Consider the following 18,377-nt stretch of genomic DNA (forward strand, 5'->3'; position numbering starts at 1 on the left):
TTCCTGTCTTCAGTGGAATCATTACTTTCTCAATAGATGTAGTGCCCATCAGTGCCCAGAACAGAAGCATCAGTATTAGCTGTGAGCTTGTTAGAAATGTGAATTCTCAAGACCCACCAGCACACCTGAATCAGACTGCGGGGAGAGCCGGGAAATCTGCTTTAGTCAGCCCTCTGGATGATTCTGACATGTGGTCGGCGTCAGGAACCCTTGGGGTAGACCATTACCTTAGCAGAGTCACCTGGAGACGTTACTGGATCCTGACAACAGTAATATAGCAGGGGCACGGGATGAAGATGAAAATAACACCAACCATTAGTGTTTGTGGAAAATAAGGTATTCAAGTGAGGTGAAACCTGGGATGAGGTCTGCACACCCCCAATACGGGCTGCTGCTTATGCTGAAGTAGCAAGCAGAACGTGAGGATTTGTATCGGGCAGAGCGGCTCACGTCAGCACACATTAGCTTAAAAAAAAAAAGTCTGCTCCTCAGAGACAGCAGTCTGTCCTGGGATGGTTCCCATGCTTGGTTACCGGACTCCTGTCACTTCCCCTTTATTCCCTGTCCGCCTGTGCCAGTCCCCAGATCCGGTAGACTCCCTGCTCTCTTCTCCTCTGACTGACTTAATCCAGGCTCTGGGAGAACTACCAAGTCGGGCTCTTCTGCTTACTTAGTTTTCCTTACCTATAAAATGGAACAGGAGTACTGAAGTCAGTGTCACTGAAGACGAGTAACAGTGAAACATGACAGTAAAATAATACTACACAATCTTTTATTACAAAATGTTAGAAGAGGCAGAAATACTTTGGAATGTCTTGGATGAGCATGGGATCCACAAGTTACCCAAATACCTGCTAGTAAAATACGAACATGTTTTGGAATTACAAATCCCGATCTAGGGCTCCAGATAAGGGGCTTGCTATGGCCAGTGGGAGAACAAACATCAGGACATTTAAAAACATTTCATTGACTCTCTCTGTTACGATTTTATCACTTCTATCATCTTTACAGGGAAGGAAAAGAAACGATGATGTTCATTTTCAGCAAGCGAATCATACCGGAATTGCAATGCCTCCTTGAACACCCAGAAACAGCAACAGAATGCACTAAAAGGTGGGACTCCAGCCTGCCTGGGAGCAACAGCATCTTCTGTGCCCTCAGGCTTCGGCCGGCAGCCCTTTCTGAAGGAGCCCACAGGGAGCCCTGGGTGTGTGGGGGAACGTGCATAGGAGAGCAGAATTTACCGTTATTGGCCAGTATTAAGTGTATAAATCAGGGATATTAATTACATTCACGATGGTGTATGACCATCACCTCTCTCTCCAAAGCTTTCTTAACTGTTACCACTGGACAGGAACTCCCCTTTCTTCTACCCATCTCCCTGGAACTGTTCAGTCTCTTCCCATTGGCCTGTTCCAGCTGCTTCATGTAAGTTTTTGTGTGTGACCTACCTCAGCTTAGCATGTTGTCAGGGTTTAGCCATGCCGACCACATGCATCAGAATCCTGTGTCCACGTGTGCGCCATGCCCCACCTCCTCCGTTCACCCGAGGGGATCTAGGTTGTCTCCGCCTCTTGGCTGTTGGGAAGAGTTCTGTAAACATGCATGTACGATGGTCCCTGTCCCTGCTTCTCGGTTCTTCTGGGCATATACCCAGAAGCAGAGCTGCTGTTCGTAGGATGAGTTTGTGCTTAACTTTGTGAGGAACCACCAAACTTGTCCTCCACAGTGTTTGCTGTACCATTAGCCATTCCCACCAGCAATTCACAAAAGACCCCACTTTCTCCATTCTGCCACCACTTTTCCTTTTTGGTAATAGCCATCCTCATGGTAAGTTAAGTAGCAGCTCTTGATTCTGATTTGCATTTCCCTAATAACTGGTGGTGTATCTTTTCCCAGCATTGTTTCAAGTGTTTCCAAACACCCTTTGTATCAGAGCCAGCTGGGTTTTTTATTGAAAATGTTAATTCAGAAATTGTTAAGTAGGACTAGAGGTGAAGCCTTGGAATGTATTTAACCAGTACTCCACATGCCTTTTATCAATGAGCTTTAAAAACTCACGTATTAAAACTAAATAAAGTTTTAAGTGTCTTGGTAATTAAGAAATTCTATATTGTCTGCTTAAAACATACATGTTTTTTACTGGACTCCGCCTCTTTTGTTTGAACCTTACCGATAACCGTGTCAGGGGCAGAGGTCTTTAGTGTTTTTGATTATAGTGAAAAATGGCATCTTAGTGATTGATCATAAAATATTTAACATCAGTTTATAAATCTGTGATTACAAAAATGGTCTCCTGGTTATATGAGTGGTATTTAAAGGCTACTAAACAGACCTGATTGTTTTTTTTAATGGGGATGGAGCGGGCAAAAAAGTGTATGTACTGAGCAGAACAGAATGATTTCCCTCTTTCCTCCTCTTGACATTGGTCAAGACTTGCATTTTGCTCATAGCACAGATTCTCTTCATAAGAGTGGGAATGCAAATGGGTTTCATTTCCAGTGCCATCTCTGACAGTGGCTGCTTGAAATGCAGAGGATTTGGATTCCCATCTTTGGACCAGTGACTAGGACGTCTACCACCAGGATCTCCCTATACAAGGTGAGTGCCATTCACATTGTGAGGTAATCAAGTGCTGAGAGTAGAGCAGGCTGACTTCCTATTTTCCAGTTAGAACCACTGAAAGGAGGCAAACTTTCCTATAACAAATTCCAGGGGTAGGGGTTGGCAGGGGAGCACTAGGATTTTTGGTGAACCAAAGTATCTATACCCTCTCCCATACATGTAGTTTGCAGAAATATATGCATTTTTAAAAATTAAGCAATATTACAGTAAAAATCACTTAGATCAAAACAAAAACCTGTTCTCCATCAACATATTCAACTGGCCGGTGATTCAACAGGACAAATTCAAGTTTAAGAAGATAAATGCGAAAGTCCAAATTTAAAGAGTATCACCTACCCAACCCCTACATAATTCCCTGAAGAAAATACCAAGATACCAAAAAACAAGATAGGGCATTAACAGAAGAAAGTAGAATATTGATTGTAACAAGGATGATTTAAGATCTCAAGTGAACCAAGAAATGTGGCTATAGATCTCATCATCCCTACAGAACAAGAATACAAAGAGGACTTAAAATATAGTTAACAAAGATAAACTTATTAGATGTCGAACACAAAATTTACTATCTTAATTTGCACAAATTAGCAAAACATGAGGTTACAATCTAAGGGAAAATCCTTCACACCACTACTCTAAGTGTCCACTGGAACCTCTCCAGAAAGCGGATAAAAGTATCAAGGCCTTAAAAAAATAAAAGAATCCCAAGAATATAATGAGAAATGTTCGCAGGTTATAAATAGCCAGAAAAGATTTACATGGACAACCTGGACAAAGCGGTATCTAACATCAGGAAAACTGGCTAAAATTCTAGTCAATCCTCATCACTAAGTTTTCCCAAAACCGTGTCTCTCCAAGATTATTAAAGTTACATGTGAGGGCATGGGGTGGGGCATGGGGGCAGTTCACAAAATTACATGATTTCAAGATAAATGTGTAAGCAGAAGTAAATATTACAAAGGACTCGAAAAATAAAAATGTTCCCGTTCATCTCTGAATAGATGAGTTCCAGAGATCTCATGTGTGCTCTTTTCTAACTTCCAGACCCTACACTGAGCATATACTACTATCATAATCCAAGAAACACTTTAAAATATTGTAAAAACAAAATGATGTACCTCTACAGAAGTATTCAATAAATCAAATGTAGGGGGAAAACTGCTTTTCTAAACACACATGCTAACAGGAAGAGACCAAAATATACATTTGTGGTTGAGGTATTCCCTTTCACTACAAAAATGGCTACACGAACATGTGATAACCAATTCAAAAATAATGGCTAGCTAGGGAAAGAGACTACACAAATCTTCATTCTGAAAATGGTTAACGAAAGTAAATTCTGTTATCCAAAACTGCTTGTGGGTTAAGGGGGTAGTCCAAATTAATTTTAACTGACTTTCTAATAAGTTTAGTGTACCCGTAAAAGACACACAAAATAAAATGATCTTTGGTCATTCAGAAGGCAGTTTCAGAATCTTGTTAGGGCCTCAGTGTAATTAGCAACAGTTATCAGTCTGGTGCTAGTTAAAAGCTTAATAATTGCAGCTAACATTTGTTGGGTGCTTATTACTGCAAAGCAGCACTGTTCTAGGTAACTTACTGGTATCCCATCTAACCCCTTGGGGAGCTACCATAATTAACCCCGTTTTACACATTAGGAAACAGGGGCCCAAGGTCCCATACCTGATAAGTGGGCTAGAGCTACAACTGGCACATAGGTCCCTGGAAGGCTGCTTTAAGGCCCAGGCTATTAAATATCAGGCTATGAAATACTAACTCTTACTGTTGGTTTGGGGGTTTTTTGTGTTTTTTTTAAATAGGAAGAAAAGAGGTCAGCATTTTAACTTAAATTAGTCTCCTATCAGAACTGTGAGGATAAAAATGTCAGCAAGGGAGAAGAAATCAAGACTCCGTATACCCAGAGACCATATATACTCATTCTTTGTTTAGAATAAATCTATCACACTTCAAAATACAGCATACTGTTTTTGGTTTATAAAATACAGAATTGAACAGGAAAATAACTTTGGATATTAAAAATCAAACAGAGCTAAAGCAGACACACAAAAGTTTTTAATTTGCCAGATATTCTTTTAATGAGAATTATAAAAGACCAAAAACATTTTTTGCAAACTGCTTTTAAACAAATGATTTGCTTTTGATTACAAATACTGTGTAATGACGATGCCTTCTTCTGCAAAACCAATAAATACAAGAACAAATTTTAAACATGTGATTTGTCCAAGATATTTGGAGGGAAAAAAAAAAAGGCTGATTTTTTTTTTCAGTATTAAAAAAAAAAAATCAGTATTCCCTAACCTTTCAAAGAATAAGTTCAAAAGCATGACTCAGCTGGAGAAAAGAGAGAGACAGAGACCATCTTACAACTGCTTTAAATAGCTTCTGATAATTCTGCTGTTACCTTTCCTTTCTGGAACTCCTATCTTCTCAAAAGAGTTGAATGTAAAATACTTCTAATGAACTGATTAATGGGGGAAAAGAAAATACGTATTGAACACTTATGTATAAACTTTACCATAAACAATTATGCATATCAAAAAGACACTAACTTTAAAAAGATACAAAAAAAGTGAGGAAAAACCTGAATTACAGAAAAGAAAGTCAAATTTATTTAATGAAAAACTAGAATTAATAAAAATTAGCAAATACACACACACAAAAAAATATACACACACAGCAGCACTATGTATTGACTCACAAAGGGGAAAAGCAGTGGTCCAAGACCACTCAACATGGCTTGTCGGTTAAAGGAGAAAAAAAAAACAAAAACAAACCCCCCCCACACACACACACATACGGGCGCGCGCGCACACACACACACACACACACACACCCAGCTCGCAGCACACACACAAAACAAAAACCCAGTATTTTTCAACAGTACAGTCAATCTACAACACAAATTCAGAATTATTTTACAATGCTTCCTTTCTTAATACAAAAGATGCCCATCTTGGGTGTATATATATATTTTTTTCAGTGGTTTACTGCTGACTTATTTTTAAATATATTAGTGTTACTACATGCAACTGTTTCCTGTATTTAACAGCCTTTCCTTTTATTTACCTTCATGTGTCTAGCTTCCACCTACCAAAAAAGTTTCAGGTTGACAGGCAGATGGTGCCTTATTCTCTGTGAAATTGAATGCAATGGTTTTAAACACTGGCCAGAAAATATTTGATTACCATTTCAACACATGGAAATAGTTACATTGATGCCTAAATTGCCATTTTCTGCAAAAAGCTGTGCAATGCTGGTGTCAAAGACTAGGCAGTCACTATTCATAATGGCTGTGGCAATTCCCTCATGAATAGAGCGTGGAGTCGCTTCCCAAGTCAATCGCCGCCTATGACCATTTAGCTCAAGTCGATAAGCAAAATTTTCAGCTTGCTTGCGTGTTCCTATCAGCTGTACAATTGCAAAGAACTGCTGGTGACCATCGTACTTTTCCTGTTTCTCCAAGACTAACATGAAGTGAAAGCCAAAACAGGACTGCATCATCACCCAGTCAACAGCACCAGGAAGATTAATGTCTGTAGCAAGGAAAACTATATCCTCTCCCTGTAGGGTCGTAATGGACTTATGCTGATGCATCAGATGGGGCATTACAGCATCCAGAGAGCCTTGCCATTTACAGGAAGCACCAGGGCACGGACACGAATAAGGCCTAAACTCACAGAGCTCTTCATGGTCTGCTTTTTCTGTGTGTGGCAAAGTTATTTCACATCCAGAAGAGGCATATTTACAAGGGAAAAGTACAGAATTGGCCACTTTCTCCATAGCCAAGTTGCGAATGGATCCCAGAGGGCCCCGGCAGGTTGGACAACATGTGAGCTTCGGGCGACAGTTGCTACAAACAAGATGGCCGCTCTGACACTGAAGAATGGGTGGTAACACATAGTCAAAGCAGACCGGACACTCAAAAAGACTCGCCAAGTCATTGTTGGATGCAGTTGTGCCAGTAAGGGCAGGCACCCTCTGGGACGGTGTACACTTTGAGGTTCCAGTAGGTAATGCTGTTGCAGTCTGGCGGCTCATTTCTGTAACCAAAACATAAATAAAAATAAAAGGAGGCAAGAGAAAAAGAATTACAACCATCACTTGTTTTATAAATAATGCTGACATGCCAGAAATACTTCAGTTTCATGCAAAATGTACTGTGAGCAAAAGACTAAAGGATTTAAAAAACCATAAATTACACAAATTATGCATTTTGATTATAAGGAGTTGTACGCCAGATAAAATCTCTTTTATTAAAATGTTCCAGGAAACATGTAGAACTCCCTTTCTTTAAAAAAAAAAATATATATATATATATATATATAAAAAATCTGCTTGGATGAACTAGACAACATGGACTAAATGCTGAAACAGAAACCGGACCATCAACAACTGAAGAAACTGTGTGTTGAGTAGCTTAAGTTCAATGAAATCCATTTTTACTGAACTTTCCCCTCCCACTCTGTGTTCAATTCCCCTGCTCAATCTATTTCTATCCCATTCTGGGTCAGCTCCCAACAGTTACAGGGAGTCACAAGTAATCCAAAGGGTCAGCAAGACATTAGTTTGATTAACTCCATGTAATGGTAAACAGAAATCTGCTTTAGATGTAGATTTAGGGAATGGGAGAAGGGTCTGCTGCCATCCTATCATCCATTTTTATCTAGTTAAGTCTTCCCTAGAATATTAACATCAGCGATGCATTAATCTTATTTCGTACTGATCAGTAACCCCCACCTCAAAAGTGTGACGAAGAGAAGAGAAATGGAAGGCCATCTTCAAAAGTTCTTAGTCTGGCACTTACAGAAAGTACATCTCTCTACTCTACTTCCATTCCACAATACAAATCAGATATACATTGCAATGGGAAAGAGCCAGAAAATAAGGTAAATAAAGATAAAAGCACCAGAGAGAGACACACAACACTGGGGACAGTATAGTGAACAGGTTAAGAATTCTTTGTACCCTAGGGTTCACCAGTGTTGCTGAAGCATTCATCAGCACAGTAATAAATATTATTTAAGACATAAATGTCACCTAGAAGAAATGACAAGGTAACTAACCTGTCAGGCTAAATGAAGATAAAGCAAACATCTTCCCCAGGAAACTACCTTTGCTAGGATATGACAGGCCATATTTGTCTCAGAGATAAAGATCACTCTACTAATGTCCTAAGAGTGTATTCCCAATAACTATATAAGCCATATTTCTAATAATATTAAACAATATTAAAATTTAATGCTTCAAATTTAATGGTTTCTCAATTATAATTGTTATTCTGGTGCAAAGAATGTGACTTTGAAAAAACAATGTGCCTGAGTTCTAGATTACTTGAAGACATTCCTCAAGTGAGGGTTGAAGCTGCACCCACCTCCAAAAAAAACAGATTAATTCCACTGTCAACTAAAGTTAATATTCTACAATTGAGGAGTTTACAAAAGTACAGAATTCCATCATAATGTGGCTTACCACATGGATTTAGGGACAACAGGAATCAACTTTCATCATCTGAAATAATGTAAAACCCAGGTGTTAGATTCTTTGTGCTGATGATCCTCACTTTCCATCACCTGGAAACAAAGGGCATAGCACTGCCAAAGTGCCCATGTCTATGCTGTATGCCTGTTTCATGGTCCATTTTATATCCTTCACTAAAAAGCAACATGAGAATTAGAAAGTGGTTCCCTGAGCAGGAAACAGTCTAAACCACCAATGCCTTTTCAAATCACTAAACCAAAACAAGCTAATCACATTAAGGGGCAGTAAACTCAGTTTGTATTTAACATACTAGAACCAGGAAAATGCAAGCAAGAAAAACATTGTCATTTCATTTCTTAACCTAACAAATAGCTGTACATTGATCATCAATCATGTTATATTAAACATGTTTATGTTAACATGCTTATGTTAAAATGTATATTTTTTTCCAAAGACTGTAGAGAGCACAATTTAAATCCCTATCTAAAGACTGAAAACAAGTGAAATGAGGCCGGTATTTCTTGTGAATGGAGGTACTCGAGGACAGCACCTACTAAAACCTCCCAAAGCTCCAAAGGTAGAACCCAGCTCCATCTTCAACCAAAAAGAACCCGAACCACACAACAGCCCTGCAGTAGGAACCAAGGACTCAAGTGTCTTTAGACAACCCTGCAGGAGTGATGACAGAACCTGAAGCTTAGTTTAAACAGAAAAATACAGCAGATCAAAAAACAAAACAAAACAAAACACTGCCGCAAATTCGAGCTCAATTACATTGCAGCCACTCCCTGATCCAGATTCCACTGGCTTGCAACAACTTTCCCGTTTCATAGTTTAAGCAACCCAGTCTTTTAATGTCAATACCTTTTCTCTTCCTTGTCCCAGCTGCTGGTAAACATGTGAGCAAGACACCCCTCCAAGAGTACAGAAAAGGTAAGGGTGACTTCCCGGTCATGAAAAGTCAGGTAGCTCATAGCCTTTCCCCCAGAAGCAAATACGGATTTTTAACAGAGTCTCCTCCTGGACACCTTCTGTTCCTAATCATGTCCGAGTTCAAGTTTTCAAGACGCGAAGTTTTAAGTGTCCTGCCCTATAACACACTCCATTCACTCCGAGGCACCGGCTACCGCAGCAGCAGAGAAAGGAAGGCTCTCCCGTCCCAACAGGAGTCGACCACACCTCCCTGCGAGCTCAAATTCGCCTGCGTTTCCAAAAATGGGCGCCATCACTGAGCTGTCCTCCGCTGGGCCCTACTCCGTCTGTCTTGGAAGTTTGTCTTCCCCACATTCGTTAGCTAGCCAGGTTGGGTGAAGGACGGGGTGTAAGGTACGAGGAGGCTGGAGTAAGAGCTCCCTCGGAGCCAGCTTTGGAGCCACTAAAGGGTCCGGCCCGCCAGGAGAGACGCGAGGAGCCCACGGCTGGGGCCTGGCCGCCGCTGGGAAAGCCTGCTCCAGCCCGCAGCGCCAGCCAGCCAGCCTCAGGCTCGCTGCACCCAACAGCAGCTAACGTGGGGCGGGGCTGGCTGGGCGGGGTCCACAGGGGAGGGGCTGACGCCATGGGCACGCCCGCAAGCTCCGCCCTCCCAGCCCAGGCGGCTCCCGGGCAACGCACTGCGTGGCCGCAACTCCAACCTTACCCTCGACCCCCAGCGACACTGGGACCTCAGCATTAACACATGCTTATATTTAGGTCGAAACATTACTTTCCGTGGAACAAAAGAGATACTGGCAATTTTGTATTATTTCAATCTAAGACCTACACAGAGTATATGGAACATACATGGCCAAACAAGTGCTCTTCTCCTGGTTAACCGTGTGAACACAGTTCTCTGCACTTCATTTGCTATTTACTGGGAGTCGACTATCATATTTCCTCAATTCTAACTCACTCCTCCACTTCTACTCCCGTTGGCACCATACTTCAAACTCCTCTCCCTTCGAAGCAAAGACTGAAGGAGAGAAGTAAACAGTAAATCATAACCATATCAAACTCCAACCTCCAAACCGAGATTACATTCTCCTCCCACTCTGGGAAAACCATCTTAAACAGCCTCATTAAACACAGAAGCTTGTTTTGTTTTTAAAGAAGCATTAACCGTGCCCCAATAAAGTCTCGGGCCTCAGATTTGCACTGTGTCAGGAAGTACACTTGGGGGTTTAACCTGTCATTACATCATGCTTACAGGGCAGCTTTTAAACACAGCAGGAGCTGTTAGTGGGAATGAAACCCTGGGCATAAGTTATAGATTACCCACTTTCCCCATCAAATTTTAATTCTAATAACTTCCCAACCCTATTAATAGTGTGTTCAAACACTTCAGCCTCATTTTAGTATTAGGCTACACAAAACACCTTCAGGGATAGAAATATCACTGAAATTAGATAAAGTCTGTTCACTGACAAATATAAATTATTATTACCTATATTTTTATTTTCTAATACATATTCATGCTACAGAGGTTTCAGGTTTCTAGGGCAGGAGCCTTTAAATGGTTTAGGTAGGGAAACTCTTGCCAAACAGTTAAAACTGAACCCAAATGTGTAAAACAAGTCAAAGGGAAGGAATGATTCCAGGGGGAAAAAAAATCATTTTTCCCAAACTTCCAAAGGATCTGTTACAGAGCCTTAGAGCACCATCTGAAAACCATTAACCTACAGACAAACCTCTCAACAAGTGAGTCCGGACAATAAAAGTGGAAGCATTCTGGAGGCACCTACACACAGCTGGATTCAAACCCAGTCTTCACCACCTGTTCAGCCATAAAACTGGGACAGTATTTCCAGCCTCACATAGCTTTTGTCTGGATTAAAGGAGTTGGGTAATTTATGTATATCATAGGTGGTACATACCCCAAAATACGTATTCACTTAACACCTCCAGAACTTTCTTGCCTTGCTTGAGGTCATCTATTAGTTAAAAGACCTAGAATGTGTAGGTTCCAAAAGATACTGAGTTTCTAAAGGTTATCAAACATGTCTGCCAAAGATCAACTGCCACTTAACTAATGTTTAGCATAATAAAGCTTAGCGAATTTCTCGACTAAGCAGAACATTTACAATGGATTTACAAAGAGCTTAAAATTTCACAAAAATTACCTTACACTTTGGATTTTTGTTAACTTTGTATTTTATGGGCTTGTCTTAGTGTAAATGACAAGCCCATAAAATACAAAGTTAACAAAAATCCAAAATTTATGAAGAATGCCCTATTACCTAAGCTTTCTAAAGTCTGTATCTCAAGCCCAGTTTGGTATTTAGTTTCCTAAGTAGACTTTAATCTGCATCAAAACATTTTATAATCAGCCTTTAATGCTCTCAGTAATTTCAGAGCATTTAATTATTGTTTTGTCACATTAGCATACTTAAGTAAAAGTGGATGGACTTAAACTTTTATTCTTGATTTCACGTGGGAACCTTCGTTTCTTTTTATAAAGGGCTGATGAACAATTTCTCAGATTAGTCATACCTCATGCCTAGTAATATACAACAACTATTTTGAAGTTTACTATGGCAGGCAAATAATGCCCCCCCCAAGATGTCTGCATCCTTAAGGCCTGCCACTGAATCTATGACAATGTTATGTTACAGTGGCAACAGGAAGCTAATACAGTTACTTACAAAATAAAGGTTTAAAATGGAGAAATGTAGTCACGCATGCAAAAAGGATCACAGTGTATTGCAAAGCAAGCTACAAACAACATACAGAGTGTACACACTCGCACATGATACAGATGTGAAATTTTTAGCAATTTTTTTCTTCGAAGGGGACAATAAATAAACTGCTTTATCAAGATTAGTCTGATTGAGTTGTGAAAACTATCAAAATAAGAAGTGAAATTTGCATTTTTAATTTAGTAAAAAAAAATGCAAATATCACCAGCCCTCTTATTTTTCCAAAAATTATTCCTAAAAATGATAAAATATTCACTGTACAATAAAGTACAGGTTCAGATTATGAATTTGTTCTATTAGGAATCAAGGGGTTAAATAAAACTCCATTCAAAACATTTAAGGGCTTTCATCCTTTAACTCTTTTTTGCAAAAGAGGTACGTACTTTCTACATTTGACATTGTGGAGGGTATTATGCAGAAAATGTTATCATTTCTATTTTTAAGATTCATTTCTATTTTAAGATTTACTTCTCACACACTGAAGAAATTAAAATTTAATGCAAGTCTTAAAAATTTAACAGCTTAGGGACGCCTGGGTGGCTCAGTGGGTTAAAGCCTCTGCCTTCAGCTCAGGTCATGATCCCAGGGTCCTGGGATGGAGCCCCACAGTGGGCTCTCTGCTCAGCAGGGAGCCTGCTTCCTCTCTCTCTAGAGGCCTGCTTCTCTGCCTATTTGTGATCTGTCAAATAAATAAATAAAATCTTTAAAAAAAAAATTTAACAGCTTAAAATGCCTAAAGTTTAAAAAAAAATCAAAGTTCATTATAAAACAATAATGCCAGGAAAAAAATTAGTTTCCAAAACTGTAGCAAAGTAACATGAGGAATTTAAATTGTACATATTTTCCTAAAAATAATTCTGAAAACTCCGCTGCTATAGAAGAGTGAGTGAGTGAGTGAGTTAGTTAGTTAGTTACTAGGAAGGCTGGTGATATGAAATGGGGAAAGCCCAGGACAATTATCTGGTAAAATATCTGCTATATAAAAAGTATGAAAAAAGGTAACAGCCCAGTAAATGAAAAGGAAAGTGCAAACCCCAATTCAAATGTGTAAAGCAATATACATTTGCCTTTTTGCTGAGAAATCACTCTACTTTGAGACTTCCACCCCAGTAAAAAAAACAGCATATACTGACTCAGAACCCACTATGCACTATGGTAGATACTGCAGGGTAGTAGCAGATGAAATGCTAAGTGGGAGTGAGATGCCTGTGAGAGGTCTACGCAGAACAGCAGTAGATGTACAACAGTTCAGAGTGCAGATGAGGAGGCGTTAACACACAATACCATCTGAAATCACAGGGAAGAGGAACATGCCTAAAATAAGAAAAATCCCAACATTTAAGACTGACGAGTTCACTGATGGGAGGCACTGGCCCTAGACTGCAAGAGTTCTCAAACTTTACAGTGCCTACTAATCATCTAGGCATCTTATTAAAATGCAGGTTCTGTTTTAGAATCAGAATTATTCTGAACCTGGGCCTGAGATTCTGCATTTTTTTAAAGATATTTTTTATTTATTTGACAGAAAGAGAGAGAGGTCACACAGAGAGGCAGGCAGAGAGAGAGGAGGAAGCAGGTTCCCTGCTGAGCGGAGCCCGATGCTGGACCCGGAGATCATGACCTGAGCCGAAGGCAGAGGCTTTGACCCACTAAGCCACCCAGATGCCTCTGAGATTCTGCATTTTTAACCCTGGGTTTGGCCAAATGCCATGGTGAGGCTCGTGTGAGTAGCAAAAACCTGAATAACCGAGAAGGAAAAAAACAAAGATGAGAGAAAAGCAGGAGAGGGTGGTGTCTCAGAAGTCAAGGGAAGGTACAGACTTAAGATCTATAAACATTCACATGTATAAATATTAGAGTAAATTATGCTTTATTATATACTTATAGGGAACTTGTACTCTATCTGTAACCAGAAAAAAATTAAAAGGCAACAAGCAGAACTGCACGAACATGCAAGAATTCATGGAATATATAGCATCCATGAACCCTTCTTACTTAATTAAAAATAAGCAATGGATCAAAGTAAGTAATTCAGAAATGGTGATCTTGTAAAAGGTGCAAATAAATACAAAAATTACAAAAAATATATTATGGTAAGAAGCAGTAAAAATAATGGCACAGTCAACCATGTGGAATCTGCTGAGAGGTCAAGTATGATCATGCTTAACAGGTGTTCATGGGTTGGCATTATAGAAGTTACTGGTGACCTCTGCAAAAGCAACCTTGGGGATATGGTGTGCAAATCAGACCAAAGAAGACTGAACAGGATGCTGTGTTAACAAAAAGCATGGCTGTGGAGTGGAGAGGCAAGTTAGAGAATGGCTGAAAGCCCAGAGAAATTGTCCACACAGTTCCTCTTTTTCTTTTTTAAATGGGAGAGACCAGAATATAGTGAATACTGACAGAGTCCAGAAAAGAGGGTAGTAATCCCAAGAAATGGAGCAATGTGATAAAATAAAATTCTTGGTGATGGGGGATTCAAAACTCAAGACTCAAACTCAAGAGTGACTGGACTTTTTCAGAAGAGGTATTTTCTCCATAGTAAGCACAGAGAAGACAGAAGATGTCTAGCTCAGGAAGTTGGAGGTTAAGAAAATTTCAGTCTGAGAGTTTCCATTTTCTTAGCAAAGTCTCTACACCATCATCCTCTTTTGGTGGGGGGTTGGGGGGGCGGATAAAGAAGATAGTATCAGCACCAAGCCACGGCAGAGTGTTCTTTATGAACTGGTTGGGTCTTGTTGGTAGGACATTGAGGATACAAACATGTATAAGTATGTGTTAAGTCATCACCTTAGGTCCCAAGAAATCTCAACTGCCTTTCTTGAACCAAAGGAGAAATAATTTGCCATTAACATTAATATGTTCTCCAAATTTCTGGATCAGAACTCTAAAACTAGCTAGAATGGCCAAACTTAACACACAGTACCAAGCACTGATAAGCACAGAGGACTACAACTCTCAAACTTTGCTGGTGGGAATACAAAACAGTGTAACAATGTCTTCCTCACAGCAGAAAGCTTTGTTGGACAGCATGGTTCTATATACCAAATCTATTTTTACTATTACATGGTATTTTTATTTCATATCTAATCTATAATTTATTAACATCAAGAATAAAAGTACTAACATCTCCCAAAACAAGGCAAGCCCAATTTTAACATGCTAATAGTAAAATTTTCCCTTTCTCACCTGCCAAGATAAAGATTCTATTAAATGTCAAAACTGTGTCAAAACAATCATTGAAACCTAACTGCAACCATTCTGATTTCATTTCTCACAATTATGTCACAAAAAAATACCCATGCTTGGGGATTAGGAGCACACATGTTACGATGAGCCCCAGGTGATGTATGGAACTGCTGAATCACTATATTGTACACCTGAAACAAAACACTGTATGTTAACTATACTGGAATTACAATAAAAACTTGGGAAAAAAAAAGACGAATACCCTTTTTTCCCCTTGAATCCTTAATTATGGTTCATATTCTTGGCACAACCACCATACCTCAAGAAGTTTTCAGAAAGGACATATAAGAGTCTCAATCTTGGCAGTCCGAAGCTCTTACAAAAACTGCACAGGTTTGCAATTCCAGTCACACCCCTTTCCCCTGAGAACTATATAAATTCTGCCCATGATATTTGTAATGATATAGATGAAAAATCTAATGCTGTTTTTATTCTTATTCCTTTGCAGATAACATTCTCCCCCTGGCTTGTCAGACTCTTTCAAAGAAATTTTCACCAGGGCATCTGGCTGGCAGTTGGTGGAACAGGCAACTCCTGATCTCAGGGTTGTGAATTCAGGCCCTGCCTATTTTATTTAAAAATAAAATTTAAAAAAAAAGTTTTTTCACCAAAACATCTAAGTAAATGCCATCAGCACTTGCTGAACAAAACACTAGTGAGTCTTTTCAATCCAAAGATTCGAGTCTTTCACCTTTGTGGACTTCTCTCCTAATTATTCTTTGATCCTTCCCATCTACTCGTTTCTTTTCTGTACATAATTCTGATACTGACCCTGTTGTCACATATATTTTCCTCACAATTTCAATCTTTGTTTTGCATATGCATTCCAAAAGAAATCAAGTTTGGTTATTTTTTTTTTTGAAGATTTTATTTATTCGACAGACAAGGATCACAAGTAGGCAGAGAGGCAGGCAGAGACAAAGAGCGGAGAAGCAGGCCCCGCTGAGCAGAGCCTGATGTGGGGCTCAATCCCAGGACCCTGAGATCATAATCTGAGCTGAAGGCAGAGGCTTAACCCACTGAGCCACCCAGGCGCCCCAGAAATCAAGTTCTATCTCATGAATTTGGGTTGATAAAATTACCTCATGACTTCTTGATATAGTAAGGCATTTTTTATTTGTGTAGATACCCTCAATCTCCTACAAGAGAATCAAGATTTTCGTAGCAGGAATGACTGTTTCCCTGTCCTTTCCCTGAAACTGGAATGGCTACAACCGCTCTTTTTTTTTTTTTAAAGATTTTATTTATTTGACAGAGAGAAATCACAAGTGGGCAGAGAGAGAGAGAGGAGGAAGCAGGCTCCCAGAGAGAGCCTGAAGCGGGACTCGATCTCAGGACCCCGAGACCACGACCTGAGCTGAAGGCAGCGGCTTAACCCACTGAGCCACCCAGGCGCCCCGGCTACAACCGCTCTTGTACTTCCTTAACCCCTCATATGAGAACATGAGTTTTCATATTTTAATTGCCACGCCTCTCACTGGACCTTGCCCGTTTGTCGTTGCTTTTGTTCTTGCTGCTATAGTCTTACCAGGTTGCAGGGTCAGCAAGCTAAATAAAAAGGCAAAATAGAGACCTTCCTCCAATTTCATTAAAACAGCTGCCCCAAATATTTACTAAACACCTAGTATATACCAAGTATTCGTCCTCAGAAGTTTATATATGCTGTGATTTCATTTCACCATTTCAGTGAGCTTCCAGGTCAGGCATCTATACCCTACCACATGGGTGAGAAAATAAATTTATAAAACTTATGTTTCAGATAATAGAACTAGTAAATAATGGAAGTTGGAGCTTATCTGATCAGGGAAGACTCAGAAGAAATGGGCAGAGGGAGGCAAATGGCATCCTAGGCAAAGCAAACAAATAGACCAAAAATTTTAAACTTGGAAGAAATCTTAACCAATTCTCATGTTCAGAAAAGAAAAATGATACAAATTACTTACTAAATGTCATGTAACTTAGGTCAATGTTCTAATCTAGGCTGTATAATTTCTTCTATCTATATATCTATCTATCTATTCATCTATCTAAATCCAACATGGGGCTTGACCTCACAACTCTTAAGAACAACACCTGAGCTGAGATCAAGAGTTGGACACTTAACTGTTGAGCCAGAGCCACTCAAGGGGCGCTTCCTCAATCCTTTTAAGCCAATATGCTTTGGATATTTTTTAATGCAACTTGAAAAATTAATCTTTTCTGAATTTAAGTCTAATAACCTTCAAAGTAAAAATAAAAATTTAATTAAACTACCTTTTCCCTCCCAATGCAATAGGGATCTCTAATGTAGCCAGGGAAGATCAAAACAGAAAGATGACACCTAGTTAAATCCTGAACAAGTAACCAGTTAATGGAAGTCAGCTCCTTTAAGGTACCTCTCCTGATCACTTTATCTAAAGGCCAGATGACCTTTCTAATTATCCTTACAATATCTGTCACCACTTACAATTCTGACTATTAATTGTCTATTTTCTCCCCTATTCTCTCCCAACTACAACACCAACTTTTTACTCATAACTCAAGTGCTCAGGCTTTTTTGGTACCAGGCACATTTTATATCAGCGGTTTGTAAACTACATCCACAGCCAGCTGCCAGTTTCTAGAAGTAGTTTTATTGGAACATAGTTATACCCTCTCATTTACAAATTGTCTACTGACTGCCTTCGAGTTGAACAGCTGATCCTTTGACTTCTAAACCCTTTAAACCTATCTGGCCATGGGTGGGGGAAACCAAACTTACTCTTTACTGCTTTGTACTTTTAAAAAATTACTGAGGAATCCAAAAGAGCTTTCTGTCCATGTGGCTTATATGTACTGATAGTTACTATATTAGAAATTCAATCTAATAAATTTTTAAAGTATTTCTTTATTTTAAAATTACCATCACAATCTCATTGATATGTGCAATTTGAGAAAGAAGGCAGAGGACTACAGGGGAAGAGAAGAAAAAAAGAAACAAGACGAAACCAGAGAGGGAGACAAACAATAAGAGACTCTTAATCTCTGAGGGTTGCTGGAGGGGAGGTGGGAAGGAAGGATGGGGTGGCTGGGTAATGGACATTGGCGAGGGTATGTTCTACAGTGAGCACTGGGAATTGTGTAAGACTGATGGGATCACAGACCTGTATGCCTGAAACAAATAATACATGTTAATTTTAAAAATATAAAAAGGATAAAAAATAAATAAAACTACTATTACATTTACATTACATGTAAAAAAAATCCATGACATTTTAAATGTTTATGAAAAATAACTTTTCCATAATAGGGAGAAAAATGTGTTTCACATTTTTGCACATCTTTTTAATGTCTGATGCAATACAATGCAATTGGACA

General features: G+C 39.3%; 1 protein-coding gene across 2 annotated transcripts in view; it reads right to left on the reverse strand.

Moving 5' to 3' along the window:
• Window positions 1-4,673: 4,673 nt before the first annotated feature.
• The window catches only part of SIAH1 (siah E3 ubiquitin protein ligase 1), a 29,348-nt gene continuing 15,644 nt past the window's right edge, over window positions 4,674-18,377 (reverse strand). The window contains exons 1-2 of one of the 2 annotated variants that reach the window (XM_059383466.1): window positions 8,986-9,779; window positions 4,674-6,683 (exon numbers count right to left, since the gene is read on the reverse strand). In XM_059383466.1, the coding sequence (XP_059239449.1) occupies window positions 5,833-6,683; window positions 8,986-9,076 (942 nt within the window). In that variant the 5' untranslated portion in view covers window positions 9,077-9,779 and the 3' untranslated portion in view covers window positions 4,674-5,832. Of the gene's footprint in view, window positions 6,684-8,985; window positions 9,780-18,377 lie in introns of those variants that run through there. The other variant, XM_059383467.1, reaches the window with a different exon arrangement.

Source organism: Mustela nigripes, chromosome 17, assembly GCF_022355385.1.
Source record: "Mustela nigripes isolate SB6536 chromosome 17, MUSNIG.SB6536, whole genome shotgun sequence".
NCBI classification, from domain to species: domain Eukaryota; kingdom Metazoa; phylum Chordata; class Mammalia; order Carnivora; family Mustelidae; genus Mustela; species Mustela nigripes.